The sequence below is a fragment of the Thermobia domestica genome, chromosome 12 (assembly GCF_964235325.1).
Source record: "Thermobia domestica chromosome 12, izTheDome1.hap1.1, whole genome shotgun sequence".
NCBI lineage: Eukaryota > Metazoa > Arthropoda > Insecta > Zygentoma > Lepismatidae > Thermobia > Thermobia domestica.
The window spans coordinates 105,541,317-105,562,565 of NC_137465.1; the positions used below are offsets into that span (position 1 = coordinate 105,541,317).

Below are 21,249 nucleotides of genomic sequence, written 5' to 3' on the forward strand. Positions count from 1 at the left end.
AAAGTTTTAATACAGTTGTATGTAAAAAATATGTAGAAACCATAGAAATATATAATATTGGTCAAAATATGTAAAAATATGTAATATGAAACTTGAGTTCAAGCACCCTACAAGTGTGAATCACAAACATTTAAGGATTTGACAAACCTGCATATGAAGGAAAAAGTATGTAAGTACATACAAATCCGGACATATAACTTTTCGTTTGTGTGTGTGCGTGTGAATTGCTAGCTTAAAGATTTTTCGGAATGAGGCACTTGTGTTGTTATGACCACATTGATTAATGTTGGTCTACTTGTTTGGATTGAGAGTTTTGTTATAGTGAGTTTTGTTGTTTTCGCGCAATGTATGAAAAAGAAACTCGACTGTTGGGCGATTAGGGGAAAGGAGAAAATTCTTACCATTATCTTAAGGTGTTTTTCTGGCTTAGTAAGAACTGAGATTTTGTTTGCATGCTTTTTACTAATTAAAAGTAACCTTATGTGAAACTCTGCAAGTAAGTCCATGATATATATGTCTTTTGCAGCAAAATTAATTATTTACGAAATTGTCACAGATTTCCAAATATAATCTATTATATACAAAAATAAAATAAACTATTCCGTTGAAACTAGGAATATGAGAATATTTATGTGAAAAAGAGTAATATTAACATTTCGGAAATAAATGTCCCAGACCTTCAGCAGATCTGTACATCTATGTACCTTTACATTACGTGTTTGGATTACCTGCGTAAGAAGAAACATTCGTGAAGATAGAAATAGAACGTCAATTAGAAAAATAAATTGGCTAATATTTTGCAGATAGCGGCCACGAATAAGAATCATGAACTTTGTAGTACTATTTATGTTTCAGATTTACTGTACAGACCCACATATTTGTAAAACTTATAGAACAAATTTGTAATAATAGGCCTATTTTAATAGCTTAATGTGTAAATAATTAAAATATGTTGTGTTCTTACATGTAAGATACATATCTACCGGTACGTGGAATTAACGAAAGTCAAAGCTAATTAAACACGGAACGGATGGGGTATGTTTAATACAAGGGGTCCAGCAGCACGTAAAAAACACAAAATTTACAGGAGAAATGAGTGATGCAAGTACTTAGACGTAACATAATGTAACCATATCAAACCTAACCTAACAAACTAACGTAAGCTAACCTGAACTAACCTAAACTAACGTAATAGTAGAAATAAGCGAAATTCTATCATTTTTTGGAAAATTATGCGGGACTCGTATACTAATATAACATAAACTAAACTAACCTAACGTAACCTAAACTAGCATAACCTAACTTAAACTAACCAACCCTACCCTAAACTTATAGAATGTGAACAGAAATTACCAAAATTGTAACATTTTTTTTTAGAGAAAAGAGCTGGACCCCTTCTGCTAAACATAGGCCGAACGGATTCGCTACTGAGGTAATCATTAACCACAATATACTTACACAAAGGGAAGTGGAGTATCTTAAGTTAGTATGCTGACTCATGACGCGCAACCATACAAGTTTCTAAGAGTTAAGGGATTCACGTGTTTCTGAAATTTGCATAAGTAATGTGTTTTGTTAGTTTGGAATGCAAGTCTGCAGCAAGCAATGAAAACGTCGGGATATTACCTATAATGGTAAATGTTTAGCAGAAGAAGTCCAGAAAAAAAGTTACATTTCGGTGATTTCTGTTCACATTAAGTTAGTTTAGGCTACGTTATGTTAGGTCTAACGTGCAATTTTACTACGGATCTACCGGTATAGTATAAGTAGTAATAAGAGTAGGGCTAGGGGTAGCAGTAGCAGTAAGAACGGTTTAGAAGTCCCGCAGGGGTTTGTTAGGTTCTGTTCTCGACATAAAATGGGCAAATTAAAGACTTCTCCAAATTTTTTCGTACATTCTACAATCTGTGGATCAGTATATTAAAGCTGCACCGGTCTAAATACTTGCATCACCCATTTCTCCTGTAAATTTTGTATTTTTTACGTACTTCTGGACCACTTCTGCTAAATATTCTCCTCTATAACATCTTAAGTAAATGTTCAACGTGTAAGATAAGTCTTTTAATGGCTCATTCCGCGTCAAATCACCCAGGCCATGTCACCCACCAATTCAGATTTTAATGAAACTTCGTGTACTCACACAAGTCTCAAGTAATTACTAAGTATACATGTTGCTTGTGTTGAAGAGTGGGTGGGGGGGAGTTTCAGAGAAGCGGGATAACCAGGCTAGAAACATTCATTCTCGAAATTTTATAGAAAAAAAAATTGTTTGCCGAACTATTAATATATTCAAAGTGAATTTAATGTTAAAATTGAATTAATTTTCCCAATTCTATGTGAGTGAATCGAGCAATGATATGCCAATACCTTGCTTGCATCAATGACAATAACACTTTACAGATGACACGAAAAGCTGGCGCGTTGGCCTTGAAGGGTTAAACGAGAATTACTAACCGAAGCATTCAAAAAACCACTAATTTTATTTTACAGTCTCTTAGAACATACCTTAAGTTTCAGTTTTAAAAAAAAGAGCGGCAAGGTAATTGGTCCGCCTCACAGCGATAATGCGCATTATGTAAAATTAGAAATTTACACAAAAAATTAAGTATTTTGAAGTGCAAGGGTGCATTTTTCACCCATAATGTGCAACAAAATTGATGGTGATTTTTATTATTATTATTATTATTATTATTATTATTATTATTAGCTCTACAGACTTATATAAACTTCGGGTAGAAATTTCTAGTGATACATTGCTTAGATACTGAGACATGATTTTTTTTTATTAAGCTCTACGAAATATTAGATGGCCTCGAGAACGACCGGCATGCCTGAAATTCTGAAACTTTGATCTCGTATTTCTCACAAACTATTAGGATTTCAGAAGAAAACTTTTACAGGTCTTCATACCATATTAGTGTTAACAAGTACTCGAAGTTCCATTAAAATCTGAATCGGTGGGTGACATTTCGGATTTTTCCTGGGTGCTTTGACGTGGAATGAGCCTATTTCTATATTAAGTTTTTTACGCTATCATTGTATACTCACCGTCGCTGAAGCGCTACCGCTCGAGCCACCCTGCTACGCTCCTACCTAATTTGATTGGAGCTCCTTCGTGGCTAAGCGGTTAGCGTATGCGCCTTTGGCGTGGGAGACCCGGGTTCGATTCCCGGCAGGAGCTCATGTGGTTCGGATTCCACGTTAATCAGTAGGTCCACGTCTCATATAGCCTCGCTGCTGAAAGGGGCGCTAAACTAAAATCAACTCAACTCATTTGATTGGGTAGCATTTGTGCTTTTTAGTGCCACTTGACATACGTCAATGTTTCCTTGCACAACAGTTCTTATCATATACATACACTGAAGCCCTTCTAAAATGAAACTGCACAGAGAATACAAGATTACACCCCCAAAATGGTTCTTAAGTTATAGGGAGTCGATTTACTGAAACTCTTATTTTTATGATTTGATTGCTCTTCACTAGATTCGTACTCATCTATATTGTGTTATTGCGAAAAATTAGTACTTACAACTGATAAAAGTTGAAAACCACTCACTATTCAGGAACAGCGAAAGCAATGAATCCTTACCGGTACTTTCTTATATTTCCAACTAACACTATAGATAAAACCTGACACAGTATTATGTAAATAAACTTTTAGAGGGGGGCTTGGGATGGAACCCGCCTTTCAAATACGTGTACCTGGCAGGAGCGTAACTATCCACATTCACGAAGGAACGTAAAATTTATGGAGAACATGTTATTAACCTTGGATTTTCCTGTAGTCGGTCACTCCTTCCTCATATTACGCATAAATTTGCACATAATAATATTTATTGTTATTATTATTTGAAGCAATTGCATGGAACTAAAAAAAAAAAAAAAAAAGTTTCTTAAAAGAACTAAAAGAGAAACATTATCTTTCTAAATAAATTAACTCATAAAATGTTGACAGCATATGTATGAAAACTCGCCAAAATTTCTTTATTCTGCGCATAACTTCCCAAAACAGTGGTGAATCGTTTGGAAGAAGAATTCGTTGTTTACTTTGTCAGTATCAACATGGTGAATTTCTTGGCTTCAGTGTTTAACATTGAGAAAAAGCTGGATCATGCTGCGAATAGGACACTGACCAGTCAAAACATTATGACCACCTACTAAATATCTGGTATATCCACTTTTAGCTCGCAGGACAACAACAATGCGGTTTGGCAGGAAACAATGAGGCTTTGCTAGGTTGGCTGGAGGCATGGCGCACCACATCTGCACACACAAATCACTTAGTTACCGTAAATTACGTGAAGGAGGTAATGAGCTCGAATCTTACGTTCAGTTCAGTGCCATCCGAAACGTGTTCAATTGGGTTAAGATGGGTACAGGCCATTGAAGCAATTTGAATTCATCACAGTACCCCTCGACCCACTGCACTACGACAGCATTGTGACAATAGGCGTTGTCCTGCTGACATGTTCCACTCCTGGTTGGAAATATGACTGATATGAGTGAATGTACGTGATCAGCAATGACCTGCCGATAGCTAAAAACCATCATGATGCCCTCCACACACAGTACTGATCTCCGAGTGACCGTGTGAAGGTTCCTCGAATCATAAGTGAGCTACCGCTGGTCTAACGTCACTCTGCTCTACACGTCTTGAGCAGCTGTTCTGGAAGACGACAGATTCTGACCCGGCCATCAATTTGACGAAAGTAGGATCCAGGGTTGGCTGGTTTAAACCGTGGTTTAAACAAAAAAGCAAATAAAAATAAAATAAAAAAACGAATAATGCTTTAAATCATATGAACTTCATGGTGACGTTTCCACATATCAAACCATCTGCATTAGTTTTATCTCCTTTCCACCTTTTAATCAAGGCGTCCCACGTTCAATTCTCGGTCGAACCACAACCCTTTTTTCAAGTGTAAACCAAGTAGCGGTTCGGATGTCACTTTAAGGAAAAGTATTACATAAGGTACCTAGGTATTACATAAGGATGTTATGCCTAAACATAAGAAACGACACCAAATTGTATATTTCCGTTTGCGTGAGTGCTTGTTGTTTTATGAAGAAGCCGAGGTTCCTTAAATATATTGATAGAAATTGGCAAAATTTATCGACTGCCTACATAGCATCCAACATTTGCTTGGATTGGACTTCCAGTAATTTAATACCTCAGTTTTAGCGTACTGATTATGATACGTTGACCATAAAATTTTACATGCCAAGCTATAACGGAAATGCTTTGCATTTAAAGTAATAACAGGATTTTCCAAATAGTTAAGGCGGTTTTCCCGATTTATAATTAATTCTGTATAATGGTTTCATTTTTGCAACTGTTTTTGTCCTTCTAAAATGACTCTTGACAATTACGTTAACAAATATGTAAAGATCATTACAACGTATTTTTTATCAGGAGTCCTTCGTGAGTGAGTCGGAAGACTCATCGCATTTGTGGCCAATTAGTCCCGGTTTCGAGTCCAAATGGAGAACAATATCTCTCGGATGTGAGCTGAGAAGTGGTTTGGATTCTGCTTTAAGCTTATGTGACCCCTTCCAGCGTTGTTGCATAATAACAACAAGGCGAAACAACCCATTTATGTCCATATGTAATATAAATACATAGATCAAATTACTTAAACAAACAAACACAAAAAAGCTTAAACCAAAAAAATCGGATTTGTTGTTGTTGTTGTTGTTTTTTCAATAAAAACCATGGTTTTAGCCAACCCTGGTAATATAGTGATTATGTCATTGCTCTATGATCCAGTGACGATTGGTACGTACCCATTTTAGTTGTTACCTCTTACGCCATGTGGTTAGCATTGGTGCACGTGTGGGACGTTAGGTGCGGAGGCCCATATCTAACAGCATACGGTGAATTGCATGATCAGACACATTTGTCCATTGCCAATGCTACAGTCTGTTGAAGTCTGCTATTAAGTGTGTCACAGGTTTTTTCTATTCTGTTCTGCCAACCTCGAAAATTTATGACCGTTCGATATTTATAATGGAGTGTTGCCGCCCACTTCTTGTGATGTGGTTTGGTTATAATTTCACCATCCTTTTCTCAATCTTGAAAGATGTTAAACACGGTAGATCGCGAACACCAGACAATTTGCTCTGTTTCCAAAATGCTATTCTCAGTTGTCTGGCCACTCCATCTGATATATCGCCGTCATTTCCCATAGAAGACACAAGCATTACACTGACTAATCGAGTGAAATCCCTGTCACCGTTTGGCGAGCGGTTCTGCTGTGCCTCGTGGCTCTTAGGGCACTCCAAAGATTTCGTTCAAAAAGTAGCAAGTAATCATTATATATTGGCTGGTCAGTGAATGTTTTGTTGGCTTTTAGTTTACTGAATAGTCGCTCAGATGTTGCCGTCATTGCAGGCAAAAGATGAGATATAGTTCCAACCCGACATTTTTTAACATCTTATAATATTAACATCCTAACATAAAGTTAATCTTGGAAACTTAAATGGGCTCCCTTTTGCTCTGGGCCTCCTAGCATTTCGGGCCCGTTAGTTACGCCACTGGTACTGGGGTATTAAAAATTACAGAACATTCGAAATTACTCCTTTCCAACTAGGCCACCAAGTTTAACAGAAAGTAAAGACATAAATAAAATTAAAAAAAAAAAAAAAACTTTTCCATCTTTTGCGCATACACTCTTTGTGATTTAGCGTGTTTTTATTCGACAGTTAACAACGCAATCTACTGTACCTTGCTATGGATTGGCTCGTTACAATTTACAGCAATGAAATCTAGAAAGTAGTAAAGTTTGTTGTTTCCTGATATGGAACAATTCTTTTGGCACGAAGTAGGTACCGTACTTTTTTGGTGTAGATGACATCGCTATGAAATGTTTTCTTTCTCACATACTATCAACTCTTAATATCTTCTTCTAACTTAGGTTTTCTTTATATTTAAAAAAAAAAAAAAAAAAAAATCGCAGGTCGTGGGGAGGGTTTGGACTATCGATCCTGAATTTTATCATTTTGGTATTTTCCACGCAGCTTACTATTCTACTATTTTATCACAGAGCGTTTTTCTTTCCGTGCTAGTTCATGCAGAAGGACCTGAGTGAAGTGTGCAATGCGCGTTTTCCTAAAGCTGTTTTCAAAGCTTTAAGTACTCTATATATGCAAATCCAAGTTACAGTATTATTATTACAATACTGGAATACCGAGTTAAACATGGATGCAATTGTGGATTTTAATTTAACATCGTCTGCCTTAGAAAAGGAAAAGAACGAAAAACAAAAGTGCAAAATTTTTATTTGTTTTTATTGGCTTTTGGAATCGTTATTAAGTGCGAAATACCGTAAATATGTATAAATATAAGCTACTGAAATTCTAATAAGAAATGTTGCTACAAGAATCCCTTCTTTCTTTCAGTCGTTGGATACTATTAATTTAAAATGCGTAAGGGTTATTTTAAGATAATGAAATATCAATAGTATTCTTCCATTTTAACAATCCAAATTTCTCTTCCTGGCAAAAAGTAGAATTACCATGAAATTTAGCTTAAAACAATTTTCTATGGGAGGTAGGGTCTGATCTAAAAAATAGAGGTACATTTTTGTGTAGTGTAACGTTCAACGATTGTGCATCGAAGTTAAAGGAGACTAGTGATGAATAGTAATGGTAGAATGAAGCAAGTGGAAAAGAACGATAGAACTCTTGAGAACACCCACATTCATGGAGTTTGTCCATCACGAAGTCCAGGAGCTCTTAATTTCTTTCTTGAAATCTCCACCCTTTTAGAAATAAACACCAGTTTCCTCTCAACCGTCTACACAAAAGACAAGTCATTTGAATCACATGTTATATTAGAAAACACAGAATGTTTTCAAATATTCTTGCTTTTACCCTGCTGATTTCGATACGTTTTTCATAAATTATTCATTAGTTTTCGCTGCAAGGAAAGTAACCGGACAAATGTGTTCTGGGGACACTTGAAATTGACAGTGAAACAATTGGCAAATCATGTGTAGCGGATGGTTATTTATTGTAGCCTATTTGTAATAATGATATTTCCCCTTCTTCCACCGTTTTTTAAATCGTTCTAGATTAAAAATATAAATCATGAATTAAATTTGCGGCTAAAATTATCGTCATTTTCTTTATTGTATATGCATACTGCAATATAATCGTTCAGTTTGCACCCTTGACTGTGGCAGAAGTGCAGGAAAAATGATCCAGATTTAAAGGGAATTCGTAAGGATCTAGAGTCATTTTTTGTGACTTAGTTTGTGGATTTTTTAAAAACCAGTAATATACAATCGTTGTAGTATAATGTTAGTATAATTTTAATTGTTACGTTACTACATTACCGGTATATGTAAATATGTAGGACTCAAATAAAAATGTTTAATTTCTCCGTTTCCTCTGACATTCCAATTCTTTCTTAATCATTAATCTCTTCCAATCATCCATCTCCTTTTACGTGAAGAACATAATAGTCGAACATCACAGCTCACGCCATGTGGACTTTGTAGTGGACAAACACCGTGTTTGTGGGTTTTCTCGGGGTTCTCCCGTTTCCTCCCACTTTCTTCATTCCACCATTTCACTCATCTCTCATCATCACCGTCTCCTTTAGCCCAACCTGCATAATCGTGGGACGTAAAACTTAACGATTTCATGTCATTCTACTTAATTTTTTTTAGAAAATAAAGAAAGAAAGAAAAGTTTACAAAACTAACTTTAGTTGGATTTTAATTTTATTAATGATTCAATGTGTGTAAATTCAGTTTTCCAAAATTACGTACATTTTTTTATCTTGAAATTTATCCTACACTCTTATGAAAACTTGACTATCTTTTGATAACGGAACAAACAGTGATATCAGTAACAAGTTTGAGAAATCTTATTCTAACAAATTTGAATAATCCCTTTTTAGGTTCTCGGTTTCACACAAAACAATGCTAAATTATGTTGCTTATTTTAAATGAGGTTTTAAATTTTGCCTCTATTCAGCACCGAGGTTATGAAGGGCGGGAGGGGGCGGCGGTGGCTTAGTTGTAGAGCGTTTACCTCTGATACGATCCCAGGTCGCGTCAAGTGGGCTTTGTGGTGGACAAACACCGTGTGCGTGGGTTTTCTCGGTGTTCTCACGTTTCCTTCACTTTCTTCATTTCATTTCATTCATTTCTCATCATCACCGTCTCCTTTAGCCTACACGTTCTAAACTTGGGACGTACAGCTGAAAGATTTCATTTTTTCGTTTCATGAAGGACGAGACCTACTATTATCGTAGGTTTCCAATTACTACAACCGGGGCTTGAAGTCCCTCGTGACTAAGCGGTTTACGTATGCGTCTTTGACGTGGGAGATCCGAGTTCGATTCCCAGCGGGATTTCATGTGTTTCGGAACTCACGGTAAACCGTAAGTTGACGTTTCGTAATCTCGCTGCTGAAAGGGATACTAAACTCAAACCAATTAATCAACGACCGTGGCGGTGGCTCGTGTACAGTTGACGGGTTCACAACTGTCATACAAAATTAACCACTAGAGTATAATACTCGCGTCCAAGAAAATTATATTAGAGAACTATGTCTCCGGCCCCGGCTGCTTGTTCTATAATAATGCACTCCCTGTGCACTGACCCCCGTTATCTATGGCACCCAAACCGCGAGGTCCCAAAACAAACACGGCATTGAACTCCCGAGAAAATTTCAGATAAGAACAAGTCATCACATTATATGGTTTTCATTTAAGAAAATGAAAGGGATTTCAAGATGGCGATTATCGACATCAGATGTCCTAAAATTTTCTCTCTATCTGTACACTATCCTACGATGTTACTTCTGCAAGTGTTTTGAAATTTTCTTTTATTTGGGTGTTTCCACACTTTCAACTTCCCGTTATAACTACTATTCCTATTATCGAAAACCAAAGAGCAGTTTTTGTGTTACGTTGACGCAGACCGTTACAGAATCGGGCACCAATGTGTTTTTCATGCGACTGCAAAACCCTTTCTACAGGAAAGGAAGCCTACTTCCTTTCTCGTTTCATCATTTCTTCCATCATCGTTCACTTGCCTTAATCATCGTCTCCCATAGCCTAAAATCCCTTTGTCTCCTGGGACGTTAAACTAAAATATTTCATTTCATATTTTTCATAAGTCAAAGAAGAGGATCTCTGAACCTCACATAACATGTAAGTACAACAATGAGACGTGAGCCGTGGATGCCCACTTACAAATCTCAGCCGCATGGAAAGAAGTTATATTGGAATATATTCTCTAATGGTTTGCATCTCGCAGTTTTTTCAACGTGGAAAGTATACGAAGAATTTCATGGAACACTTGGATTTTGTAAAAGGAAATCTGCTGACTTGTTCACCAAAATCCACGAGTATACTCAAGGCCAAGACTTCTAATTGTTATCACAAGTTTCATGCTGTTATTATTCCAAGTTCCATGGAACAGTGTAATATCAATTCCTGAAAACCACGAAGGGTCCCAATCGGAAACATATAACTCACATACACAGAAAATAAAAAATTACAATAACTTTGCATAAATCTGTGAATTATATACTTAAGGGGATAATTTGATTTTGCAAAAATCTTAAGTTGAAAAGCAATGAGAGATAAATGGTTAATTTTCCTGGGCCTACGTATTTATCGACACAATGACAAATTCTGTACTTTGATTTGTAGGGAGGATACCATGATAGAATCGACCCATTCACATTTAATTAAGGAAAATATGTGGAAGAATTTCTTTTTTTCATTTCTACGAAAGAGATCTCCGCCATCTAAACTTGCTATTAGACCCACGTAAGGAAAGTAGGATTGATTCCTATACTCTAGAAAAATTGAATATTTCACATAGCTTTTCATAATAGCTCTCTAAGTAATAAGCACCAAAAGTACAAAAATGTTTTTTCTTATCTGTTTGTCCAGGTATTTCAGTAAGATTAAGAAACATAGTAAAAATTGAAATCAACTTCACTGTAAAATCTGGTTGCAGTTTTGAAGGTCCTTTTTGTGCTTGCAAAAAATTATTACAAGAATGAGTAGCCGTTTCAGAGCTGTACAAAATTTCCTGTTTATGTTTTAAGTCCTGTAAGAATGACAAAGAAGAGCATCGTCAGGGTTCAAATTTGGGGTACAAATGTGTTTGTCTGTCTGTAAGACATCTGAGAAATCTATTTTGTATTCATTCTAGTAGCTGACAGTGTTTTTGAGAGTGTAGAATCTATTCTGTTGACGCATATTATAATTTCGCTCTGATGTATGTAAGATATAAAATCTTCAACATAGGAATTGTTTTGAAAACCTTTCCTCCTTTATTAATAAATGATTATAGCTGCTTCTTTTGCTGTTTAGTTGACAGTCAAAAACGAAACCAAGCCACTGTTCCGATCCAAGTTGTCCTTTTCATATACAGTGGAATAAATATAATTTATCTTCGACTTTTTTTCCAGCGGTAGAAAGGTCACTGACGTGGTAGAAAACGGTACGTTGGATCCCTACTCTGCCAAGTGAGCTTTGTAGTAGACAAACACTATGTGCGTGGATTTTCTAAATCTCCCGTTTTCTCCCAATTTCTTCATTCTACCACTATCAAACAACGTCTCCCTTAGCTTTGCTGCTAAAATAAAATTTTAGATTTTTGTCTGGTGAAGGTCACCAGTTTACATTTTAATGTCAAGTTCATTTACTCGACACTAGTGTTGTACATTAGTTATTTCTTCCTGCTGTAGATTGCAGTTTGTCGGTGAAGTTGCTTCTTTATAAACCTTGAAGCCATCTGTAGAGAGTAATTTGTGAGAGTTAATTACATCTTCGAGACATCTTATTGGTGAACTAATTACATAATAGAGTCCCAAGATTGGATCCTTGAGGAATCCCAGAGGTCGTGGCGTAACTACTGGGAATGCATTTTTGGTATACAGCTGATTGATTGCTTGCGATTACTTATACATAACAACTTGACGTTAGAAGCAGCAAAGTGGAATAATTTTAGTTTGTGAATTTTAGTTCGTGATTAACAGTATCAAACGCTTTACTAAAATCAGTGTATGACTAAATAGCACCCACTTGACTACTTGCATCGATTTTACTCGCTATAAATTCAGTTATTTGTTGAGAGGTTAGTAATAGTTGAACAACAAAGTATAAATTGAATTGGAGTTCTATTAAGGTGAGCTGAAAGCCTTTAAACATAAACCTGAAAGAACATCGATGGGTCTGTGACTCTTTCCTTCTGTAAGATCAAAAATTTTCTAACTTATCCTTTCTAATAGTTGCGATAAAAGTGACAGTTCAGAAACGTCACCAAAATTATAAGCAACAAAAATTTGAAATAGAACACTGCATAGGAGTTCATGTATTTTAAAATATTCTTCCATATCCTCTTTATATGGACAGTGTATACCTTTATACAGAGCTTTATTTTAAACGTTTCCTAACTGTAAATACTGAGACGAGACACAGTCAAAACTTAAGGGCATCTAATTCTACATATTATGTTAATTTTTGTTCTCGATCGGCACATAGGCCCAGAAGTAGCACGTGGCCAATAAAGATAATTGATTGGGTATTTTCTACTAACACTTTTTATTCTTTCGTAGTTCATTATAAAATGCGCAGAACACAAAATTAAGTGAAACCCACTATAGTAACTTTACAGGTATTTTTGTGGTTTGGTCTTAGTAGATTTTTGAAAAATCAGCTAATTCATTTAATGAACAGTATACTAAGTAGGCAAGAGGATGCTTAGATAAAATTTGTGTTAAGAAAGTCTTAAGTTCAATCAATCCACTGTATCCTGAATAACCAACCTAAGTTGAGTTTAAAAACCCTTTTGTGCAAAAAGTCCCTAAAGTCTTAAATAGCATTTAAAAAAAATACCTCTAATTCCATCAATTCCGTAAACTGCCGCATAATCCTGTTGTATTTTTGTGCATACACCAAACTTCAAAATAGTCATAACCACTCGAAAAATGAACTCAGGAAAGGCTTGAAAATTTGATGGTAACGGATTCGTCATTTTTTATTATTTCTATTATTATTATTATTATTATTATTATTATTATTATTATTATTATTATTATTATTATATTTTTGAATTTCTTACAACTTTTATGACAAAGACGCTGTTGCTGAAAGCGTTACCTTAGTTTGTTTTGTGTATGTTTGTGTTCTTTTGTTGAGTCATGTAGTATACGGTACTTTGTTTTATTTTTTGGTTTAATTTTAGGTGCGTCTGGGGATTTGTTTCGCTGCAAAGAGTTCAAGAGGATGGAAGATGGTCAAATCCAGCTTGCAACTAAAGAGAGCCATGCGAATGCAACTCGTGAACGATTCAATGACAAGTCAAAGCCAGCAAGTAAAGGTGAAAGTAAATTTTATGATCCTGCAAGTCCTGAAAGGTTATGGTAAATGACAAGTGACACTTCGTTCCTTTGAATCCAGAATGACGGAATGCGACACATTCTGAAAGAGACAGTCCTAATGAAGATGCATGTGGATTCCTAGCGTCAATCAGAAATGGGTTCGGGACTTATGGTCCTGTAAAGTTTAACAAAGAACTCTTTAGGAAACACAACGTCTAGGTATTTCCTTGACGTCTCTTTGTGCTAACTTTATGTAATATACTACATAGAAACCATACTATATATAATGCACGAGAGGCAAGTGGAAGGATAGTATTCAGACAGAAAGCAAGACTGAATTAGATTTAAATCAAAGGATTGTTATTGAAAGCATTTACAAAGAACAAGTGATGTGCAGATAGAGAAACAGAGCATGAGAAGCACAAAGTTTGCTCATAATGTGCTTACTTGATAACCGCTAGCTCATTACACTTGGAACACGTCACCGCCGATTAGGTCACAACAGCAATCGTGAGGGGAAATCCACATTCCCGGTGCTTCGTCCAGCTTTCTAGCTTTGTAGAAAGTGTGCTGAATCAAGTTCTTGAACCTGGGAGCGCTGAATTGATAGATCATGAACGACTGCAGTGCCAGGAATCGGTCACGATGCCAGATGTTCACATCACTCATTAACATCAGTGTGTCAGTTACGTAGCGGATGAACGACTTGCTACCTGAAGAAGTGGACATTCAATGGTTGAATCTTTCCTGTATATCCTCCAGAAATCGGCCTCCTCTTGAAGTCAACATCTGCGGGTTTAAGTTTATTTATTTTCATTTCCTCATTTTTCGTTTTGTTTTCTCTTTTTCATATGCTGCGGAAGGTTACTGCTATAGATATTTCATCCAAGTTCTTGGGATCACCCTGGAACATTCAGATTCTTGTGACGTGTCTTCGTCCACAGCGTTACACTATATTCAGGTTAGCAGAAAGAGACATCAAGGAAATGTTTAGACGTTGTATTTCCTATGGGTTCCTATGTTAACTTTACAGGCCTATAACTTCCGAACCCATTAGTAACTGACGCTGGGAATCCATATGCATCTCAATTAGAACTGACTCTTTCAGGATATATGTCGCATTTTGCCATTCCGGATTCAAAGGAGCGAAGTGTTACTTGTAAGTATTACATAGCCAGGGTATTGACTCCTTTCATTATTATTTCTGGAGCAGAATCCTCTACCTCAGACAGAATTGTTCGAATTTTCCCTAACCCCCTACCCTCAAAAACGGTAAAACCCACATAGGAAAGAACACCTTCAAAAATATATTTTGAAACTTGGATTGAAATGATAATCTTAATATCATAATTAGTTTCTTTAATTGTGTTTCTCAGTACACATCTAATTTGAGAATTGTCTTTAAATATCAAAAGAGGATCTCTAGAAAAATAAATTGAAAAAAGAAAAAAAAAGTTTGGGAATCATGCATAACGAATTTTGTTCACGCTCAATCAAATTCACTGTAACGGTATTCAAACAAAATCTGAGACAAAAAGCAATGCTACTATGTTTCCTGTTTTTGTAGTATATACTTGAGTATTAGTACAAATCAATAATACAAAATGTCTTTCTCCGTGTGTCAGTTAACTACATGTCAAAAATTCTTCATTTAAGAAAAGGATTTCTCTCAACACTACGTAGAAACGAAAAAGTGTTGCATTAAAAAAGAGGCAAAATTTTCTCTTATGATAATTACAAACGCATAAATCAGGCATTTTTTTTTTCCTCAATACCGTAATTTGTTAAAGACACTACAAACGCTTCACTTGAAAAAGGGAATTACTAAAGTTCTACCTCTACTTTATCAACACTGCATCTGAATACTTAAAATAACGGGAAACTCAAATTAGCCATTTCATATTTTAACACTTATCGCCATAGGACAAAAATGGTATAGATAGCGGCAAGCTGTTTTGTGCAGTCTATTCAGTTGCTCGAAAGAGCATACCATTGAAACCCGAAACACTACCAAAACTGGAAGTGGTTGAAATTTATTCCTACTGGTTTCAATATTGATTTTTAAAGAGCAAAAACGGTGAGATATCGGGATGCTGTTTCTTGCAATTAATTCAGTGTTGCAAGAGTAGGTTTCATCCCGTTAACCCTCTATTCATTCCATAAGTGGTTCAAATTAATCATTTCTGGTTTCAACCCTTATCACCGTAGAACAAAAATAGTAAGCCATAACGAGTAATAGATTTTTCTTTTTCGTAGTGTTTTTGATGTGGTTTCATCGTCCGAGAAAAGGTTCGATCTTTGATCTTATTAATCTATTGCAACTGAAGTCCCATAGTTCGGAATTTCACTATAGTTTCATACTGAATAGGAACACTTAAAAAAAAGTGCTCCTGGAGTGGCCTCGGTACAGCTACTTAAACATAATGTACCTTGAAACATACTACAGACTATACGCAATTCGTGTACGAAATTTCATTATAATATCTAGAATAGTTACGAGGGGAAAGATATTTCTCAATCCTGTGTGAAATACCATTTTTTATATATGAATAAGAAAAAGGTAGAGTATACAAAATATAAGTTTCCAAACACTATACTATTTATCTGAGCATCATGATTATTAATACGTCATTCTCTTCAGAATAAAACAAGCTTTCAAGTGATACCTTGCACATATGTTCATATTGTGGCAGAGCCTGTATTTTCATGTAGCAGAGCTCGTAATTCAATGATTAATTTTATGTATATTTTGAAATATCAACTTCATTAAAGATTTTAATTTTTGTTTGGTGAAGGAGAAAAACAATGAAATAATTTATGTCAATCTAACTATTCTTACTAATGCAATTCTCACGAAATTTGTACGATTGTATTGTCAGCTTTTAAAATCATTAAAGCACATTGTTCGCTGTCTGGGAATTCAGAACTGAATTCAGAAAATGTGTAAGTGAGAGCAATCTACAGAATTTACTAAGTTGCAATTGTACAATTATTGTGAACAAGAAAACACATTCACGGGTATGTAGAAATTGTCTAGAATCATGAGATCAGAGCATTCCAGGTATTGCAGTTGTTGTTCGCGACACAAGGAAGCGACCTTGTTTTCCGAAGAAAGAAGGGCACACGTGCCTGACGTCAGTTGACACAGTCAAATTCCTTGGGACAAGATTTGAACAAAAACAGAGGACGAGAGGTCTCGAGAGGCAGAAGGCGAAACTCAGTAAGAAGACGCAGCAAGGAGACTCAGAGAGCCAGACTGAGAAGTTGGAGAAGTTGAGACTGGAGTCTCAAATCGTTTAAGTTAGCGAACTAACGTTGGTGTTAGTTATCGAGTACATTGGACGCAGAGCTGAACCAGACCATCGTCACCAATGACTGCAGTGTCTTAACCAGCGAGACACAATCCCGAAAAGATATCAACTTGGCGATATCTATTATCCAGAGACCAGCCCAGGAGAGGACCACCGAGGATCACCAACTGAAGTTAAAACCCAAGGTATGTGTAACCTTATTAACAGTGATCAATCGCTCAATGCTTGGTATGCGTTGCTCTTCTGGCAAATATTCTAGATACCCGAATTTGAACATCACATATTTACGCTGCAACACAAGTTATGAGAAATATAACCTTCAATCATAAATTCGATATCTGAGTTGTCATTTTTTGGTAATTTCCTATGAACACATGGTTGAATCATTAACCTCTCGCATAGTAATTATAAACGTTTCCACTCATTCTAGATGGTGAGTGGAAGGTGATCTTCTCAGTTCAACATTTTTCATCCCCGTTTTAAAGACACGAACTGAGGAGGTTGTCAATATTGTACTTTGTCTTCTAACTTGAGGTACTATCCTAGTATTTGCCTGGCATGTTTTGAGAAAAGTTAAAGGAATCTTCAGTCAGGACGACTCCTTTTTAAATCCTGAGTATAATAGGTGATTTTAATCCTATTCTAGATTCTATACAATTACCCACCTTTTTCTTACTATACAATATTAATATTGTCTACTTCCTCCTTTCTAGAAATCGAAATACAAACGAGTGATAAGTGCAAAGTGTGTCCCACGAAACACAAATGAATCTTCACGAATTCCCTTTGTGCGACAAGAGAATTCTATAGTTTCACACCAAATGTGTACAATAGAACATGGATGCTTAAGTGATGTTTTAAGTAGGAATATACTTTAAATATACCACACAATTTAATAAAAACAATTTGGCACAATAAAACCCACTGAGTTTTTTACGTGTTTTTTTTTACAACCTAGACCTTAGAACTAACAACCACCTAAAATACACTAATTAATTATCAAAAATTAATACGATTAAATAAATGGACTCAAATTTCGTGCAGTTGCGTTAAATATGTGTATAGAATAGCGGAATTTCATGATTGTTTTCGTACAAATGAATAAGATTGGACAATACTTTTAAATTCATTCATAAAAATTACAACCAAAATAAATTATTTGAGTTGTAGAGTACTAGCTATAATACAGTAAACCACAACTTCTTGCCCGAGATAAATCAGAATAGTTAACAACATTATAGGAGTTGTGGTTAGTTGATTAAAGAATTAGTATAAGCCTATACGTAGATATCCCTTTTCTTGGAATATTCTAAAGTACGTAAGAATGAGCCCCTTTAAAATTAGTTGTATCAGGAAAGAAAACACCCAGCCTGTTTGTTGACAAAAGAGTCGACTGAACACATCACACTCACATACAACCCCCTAGAAATTAAGTGTACTATCAATAATAGCTATTCAGCTAAAACTAAAGTTTGCTCTCTAGTCAACGCAACTAAAAATGATATCCACAAATGTAGGCTGTAGTACTCCGTATGTAATCTTTTGTCATCTTCGGTGCAAATATTGATATGGATCATTTTCCGATAAAATTTCTACAAAAACAAGACCTAAATTCATAAAATATCTCCATTACAGAAATGACATATTAGTTATTTATGGAAGTAAAGAACAGTTGCAATTTCTTCTTTCAGAGTTGAATAAAATTGATTCTAAAATTTGATTCACTACAGAGTTATAGAGTAAAAATTCGCTGAATTATTTGGATAAGATTTTTCATTTAAATAAAATATTATTATTATAACTCTAATATTATTATTATTATAATACTATAATAATAATAACTTCCGTTAGTTTTTATATACACTGTGATCAAAAGTATCCGGACACCCCCAAAAACATACGTTTTTCATATTAGGTGCATTGTGCTGCCTCCTACTGCCAGGTACTCATTATCAGCGGCCTCAGTAGTCATTAGACATCGTGAGAAAGCAGAATGAGACATTCCGCGGAACTCACGTACTTCGAACGTGGTCAGGTGATTGGGAGTCACTTGTGTCAGAAGTCTGTACGCGAGATTTCCACACTCCTAAACATCTCTAGGTCCACTGTGTCTGATGTGATAATGAAGTGACACGTGAAGGAACACGTATAGCACAAAAGCGTACAGGCCGACTTCGTCTGTTGACTGACAGAGATCGCCGACAGTTGAAGAGGGTCGTAAAGTATAATAGGCAGACATGTATCCAGACCATCACACAGGAATTCCAAACTGCATCAGGATCCACTCCAAGTACTATGACAGTTAGGCGTGAGGTGAGGTCGAGCGGCTGCTCGTAAGCCACACATCCCGCAGGTAAATGCCAAACGACGCCTCGCTTGGTGTAAGGAGCGTAAACATTGGACAATTGAACAGTACAAAAACGTTGTGTCTAGAGGCGAATCACGGTACACAACGTGGCGATCCGATGGCAGGGTGTTGGTATGGCGAATGCCCGGTGAACGTCATCTGTCAGCGTGTGTAGTGCCAACAGTAAAATTCGGAGGTGGTGGTGTTATGGTGTGGCCGTGTTTTTCTTGGAGGGGGCTTGCACCCATTGTTGTTTTGAATGGCACTCTCACAGCGCAGGCCTACGTTGATGTTTTAAGCACCTTCTTGTTTCCCACTGTTGAAGAGCATTTAGGGGATGGCGATTGCATCTTTCAACACAATCGAGCATCTTTTCATACTGTACGGCCTGTGGTGGAGTGGTTACACGACCATAACATTCCTGTAATGGACTGGCCTGCACAGAGTCCTGACTTGAATCCTATAGAACACCTTTGGGATGTTTTGGAACGCCGACTTCGTGCCACGCCTCACCGACCTATATCGATACCTCTCCTCAGTTCAGCACTCGGTGAAGAGTGGGCTGCCATTCCCCAAGAAACCTTCCAGCACCTGATTGAAAGTATGCCTGCGAGAGTGGAAGCTGTTATCAAGGCTAAGGGTGGGCCAACACTATATTGAATTCCAGCAGTGCCGATGGAGGGCACCACGAACTTGTAAGTCATTTTCAGCCAGGTGTCCGGATACTTTTGATCACATAGTGTACATGAAAGATCGACTAATTGAAATATAATGAAGTCGAAGATTTGAATAAACATATTCATAAGAGCATATAGATTTGTATCCTTAGGTGAGGATTAAACTGGCCCTCATGAATGTAGTAGTTAGATTACGGAAGAACCCTGGATCTCGGTATTGGACCAATTCGTTGGAAATAGCAGTAACGCACATTCGATTTGATTTAAAAGAAAAAAGGTTGACTGGAGATCGGAAAATCAAACCAAAAATCGAATCTGTCACTTTCTGAACTCGAATCAAACATGTTACTAGCTGTTCCACTTGTAGGTACGGAGAAAAGTTTACAAGCAAGCTGTAATGCAGGTGTTACATGTTATGCCGGCATCCTTTCTAGTCGAGCCAGATTCTCAGATGAAGATCTGAACAATTGTTCAAATTCCCCATTAAACTGTATACCATGTTTTCTATAGCCTCGCTGCTGAAAAAGAACGAAATTTAAAAAATAAATAAATAAAAATCGGTTGCTGCAAGAAGGAGTGAAAAGCTTCAGCTTCCATACTTTTACCTGTTTCAAGTCACGATTTGAGTTAGTATATCGTAATTACCTCTGCTAGTAAATAATTCAAATTTCAGCAGCGAAAAGATTAGAACTGTGCTTTATTCTTCTACTAGGGTATATGAAAGCGTTCCCATTATGTTAATGACATAATACTGTACGCAGGAAAGAGATGTTCTATGGCGTGCCTTCATTTTATAATTTTTAGAGAAGAAAAGTGGCGAATAAAACCCTCTGGAGTTTGAAACTTATTTGTCAAATGAGCTATCTGTGGGAAACCGTGATTTACTGTATTATGTATATAGAGAGCGTGTCTGGAACCAATAGAGATAGGTGCGGTGGCTCAGTGGTAGAGTGTTCATCTCTGGTGCATGGAATCCTGGGTTCGATCCCAGCCCCCGCCAAGTGGTGGACAAATACCGTGTGCGTGGGTTTTCTCGGGGTTCTCTCGTTTCCTCCCACTTTCTTCATTCCACCATTTCATTCATTACTCATCACCACCGTCTCCTATAGCCTAACTGGCATAAATGTGGGACTTGAAAGATTTCATTTCCAATAGAGATAGAATCGTCCGATTTTATTTTTCGGAAAGAGAAAAGAATAGAATTTTATATCCAACACAAAAATCACTCAGGCACCTCAGTACACCTCCACATGTGCCTCTTTTGATCGGAAAATATCAAGGTGGCACTGAACCTTGCTCCAGGCGTGTTGCGTAACATTTGAGGTGTCACGGATCCACAATCATCGATAATTATTTGTTTTAGATCATCCAAGTAGTGAACTTCGGTCTGGTACACAAAAATATTTACGTACCCACAAAGACAAAAGTCCAGGGTCACGTCAGGCGATCTCGGGGATCATTGAGGCTTCCCGAACTGTCTGCACTTCTTTATTGACGAGTTCCCCCCCCCCCCCACTGCCTTTCTTCCTTAACACGGAGGGAGTTGTTTGGGCCATCGAAC

At 36.6% G+C, this 21,249-nt stretch overlaps 1 protein-coding gene across 6 annotated transcripts in view; it reads left to right on the forward strand.

Annotated features, from left to right (window-relative positions):
* The first annotated feature begins 283 nt into the window (after positions 1-283).
* Positions 284-21,249, forward strand: part of LOC145666574 (tubulin polyglutamylase TTLL13-like) — a 211,565-nt gene continuing 190,599 nt past the window's right edge. For 2 of the 6 annotated variants that reach the window (XM_081733932.1, XM_081733931.1), the window contains exons 1-2: positions 338-496; positions 13,218-13,352. In XM_081733932.1, the coding sequence (XP_081590058.1) occupies positions 13,259-13,352 (94 nt within the window). In that variant the 5' untranslated portion in view covers positions 338-496; positions 13,218-13,258. Of the gene's footprint in view, positions 497-13,215; positions 13,353-21,249 lie in introns of those variants that run through there. The other 4 variants (XM_081733930.1, XM_081733929.1, XM_081733928.1 and 1 more) reach the window with 4 other exon arrangements.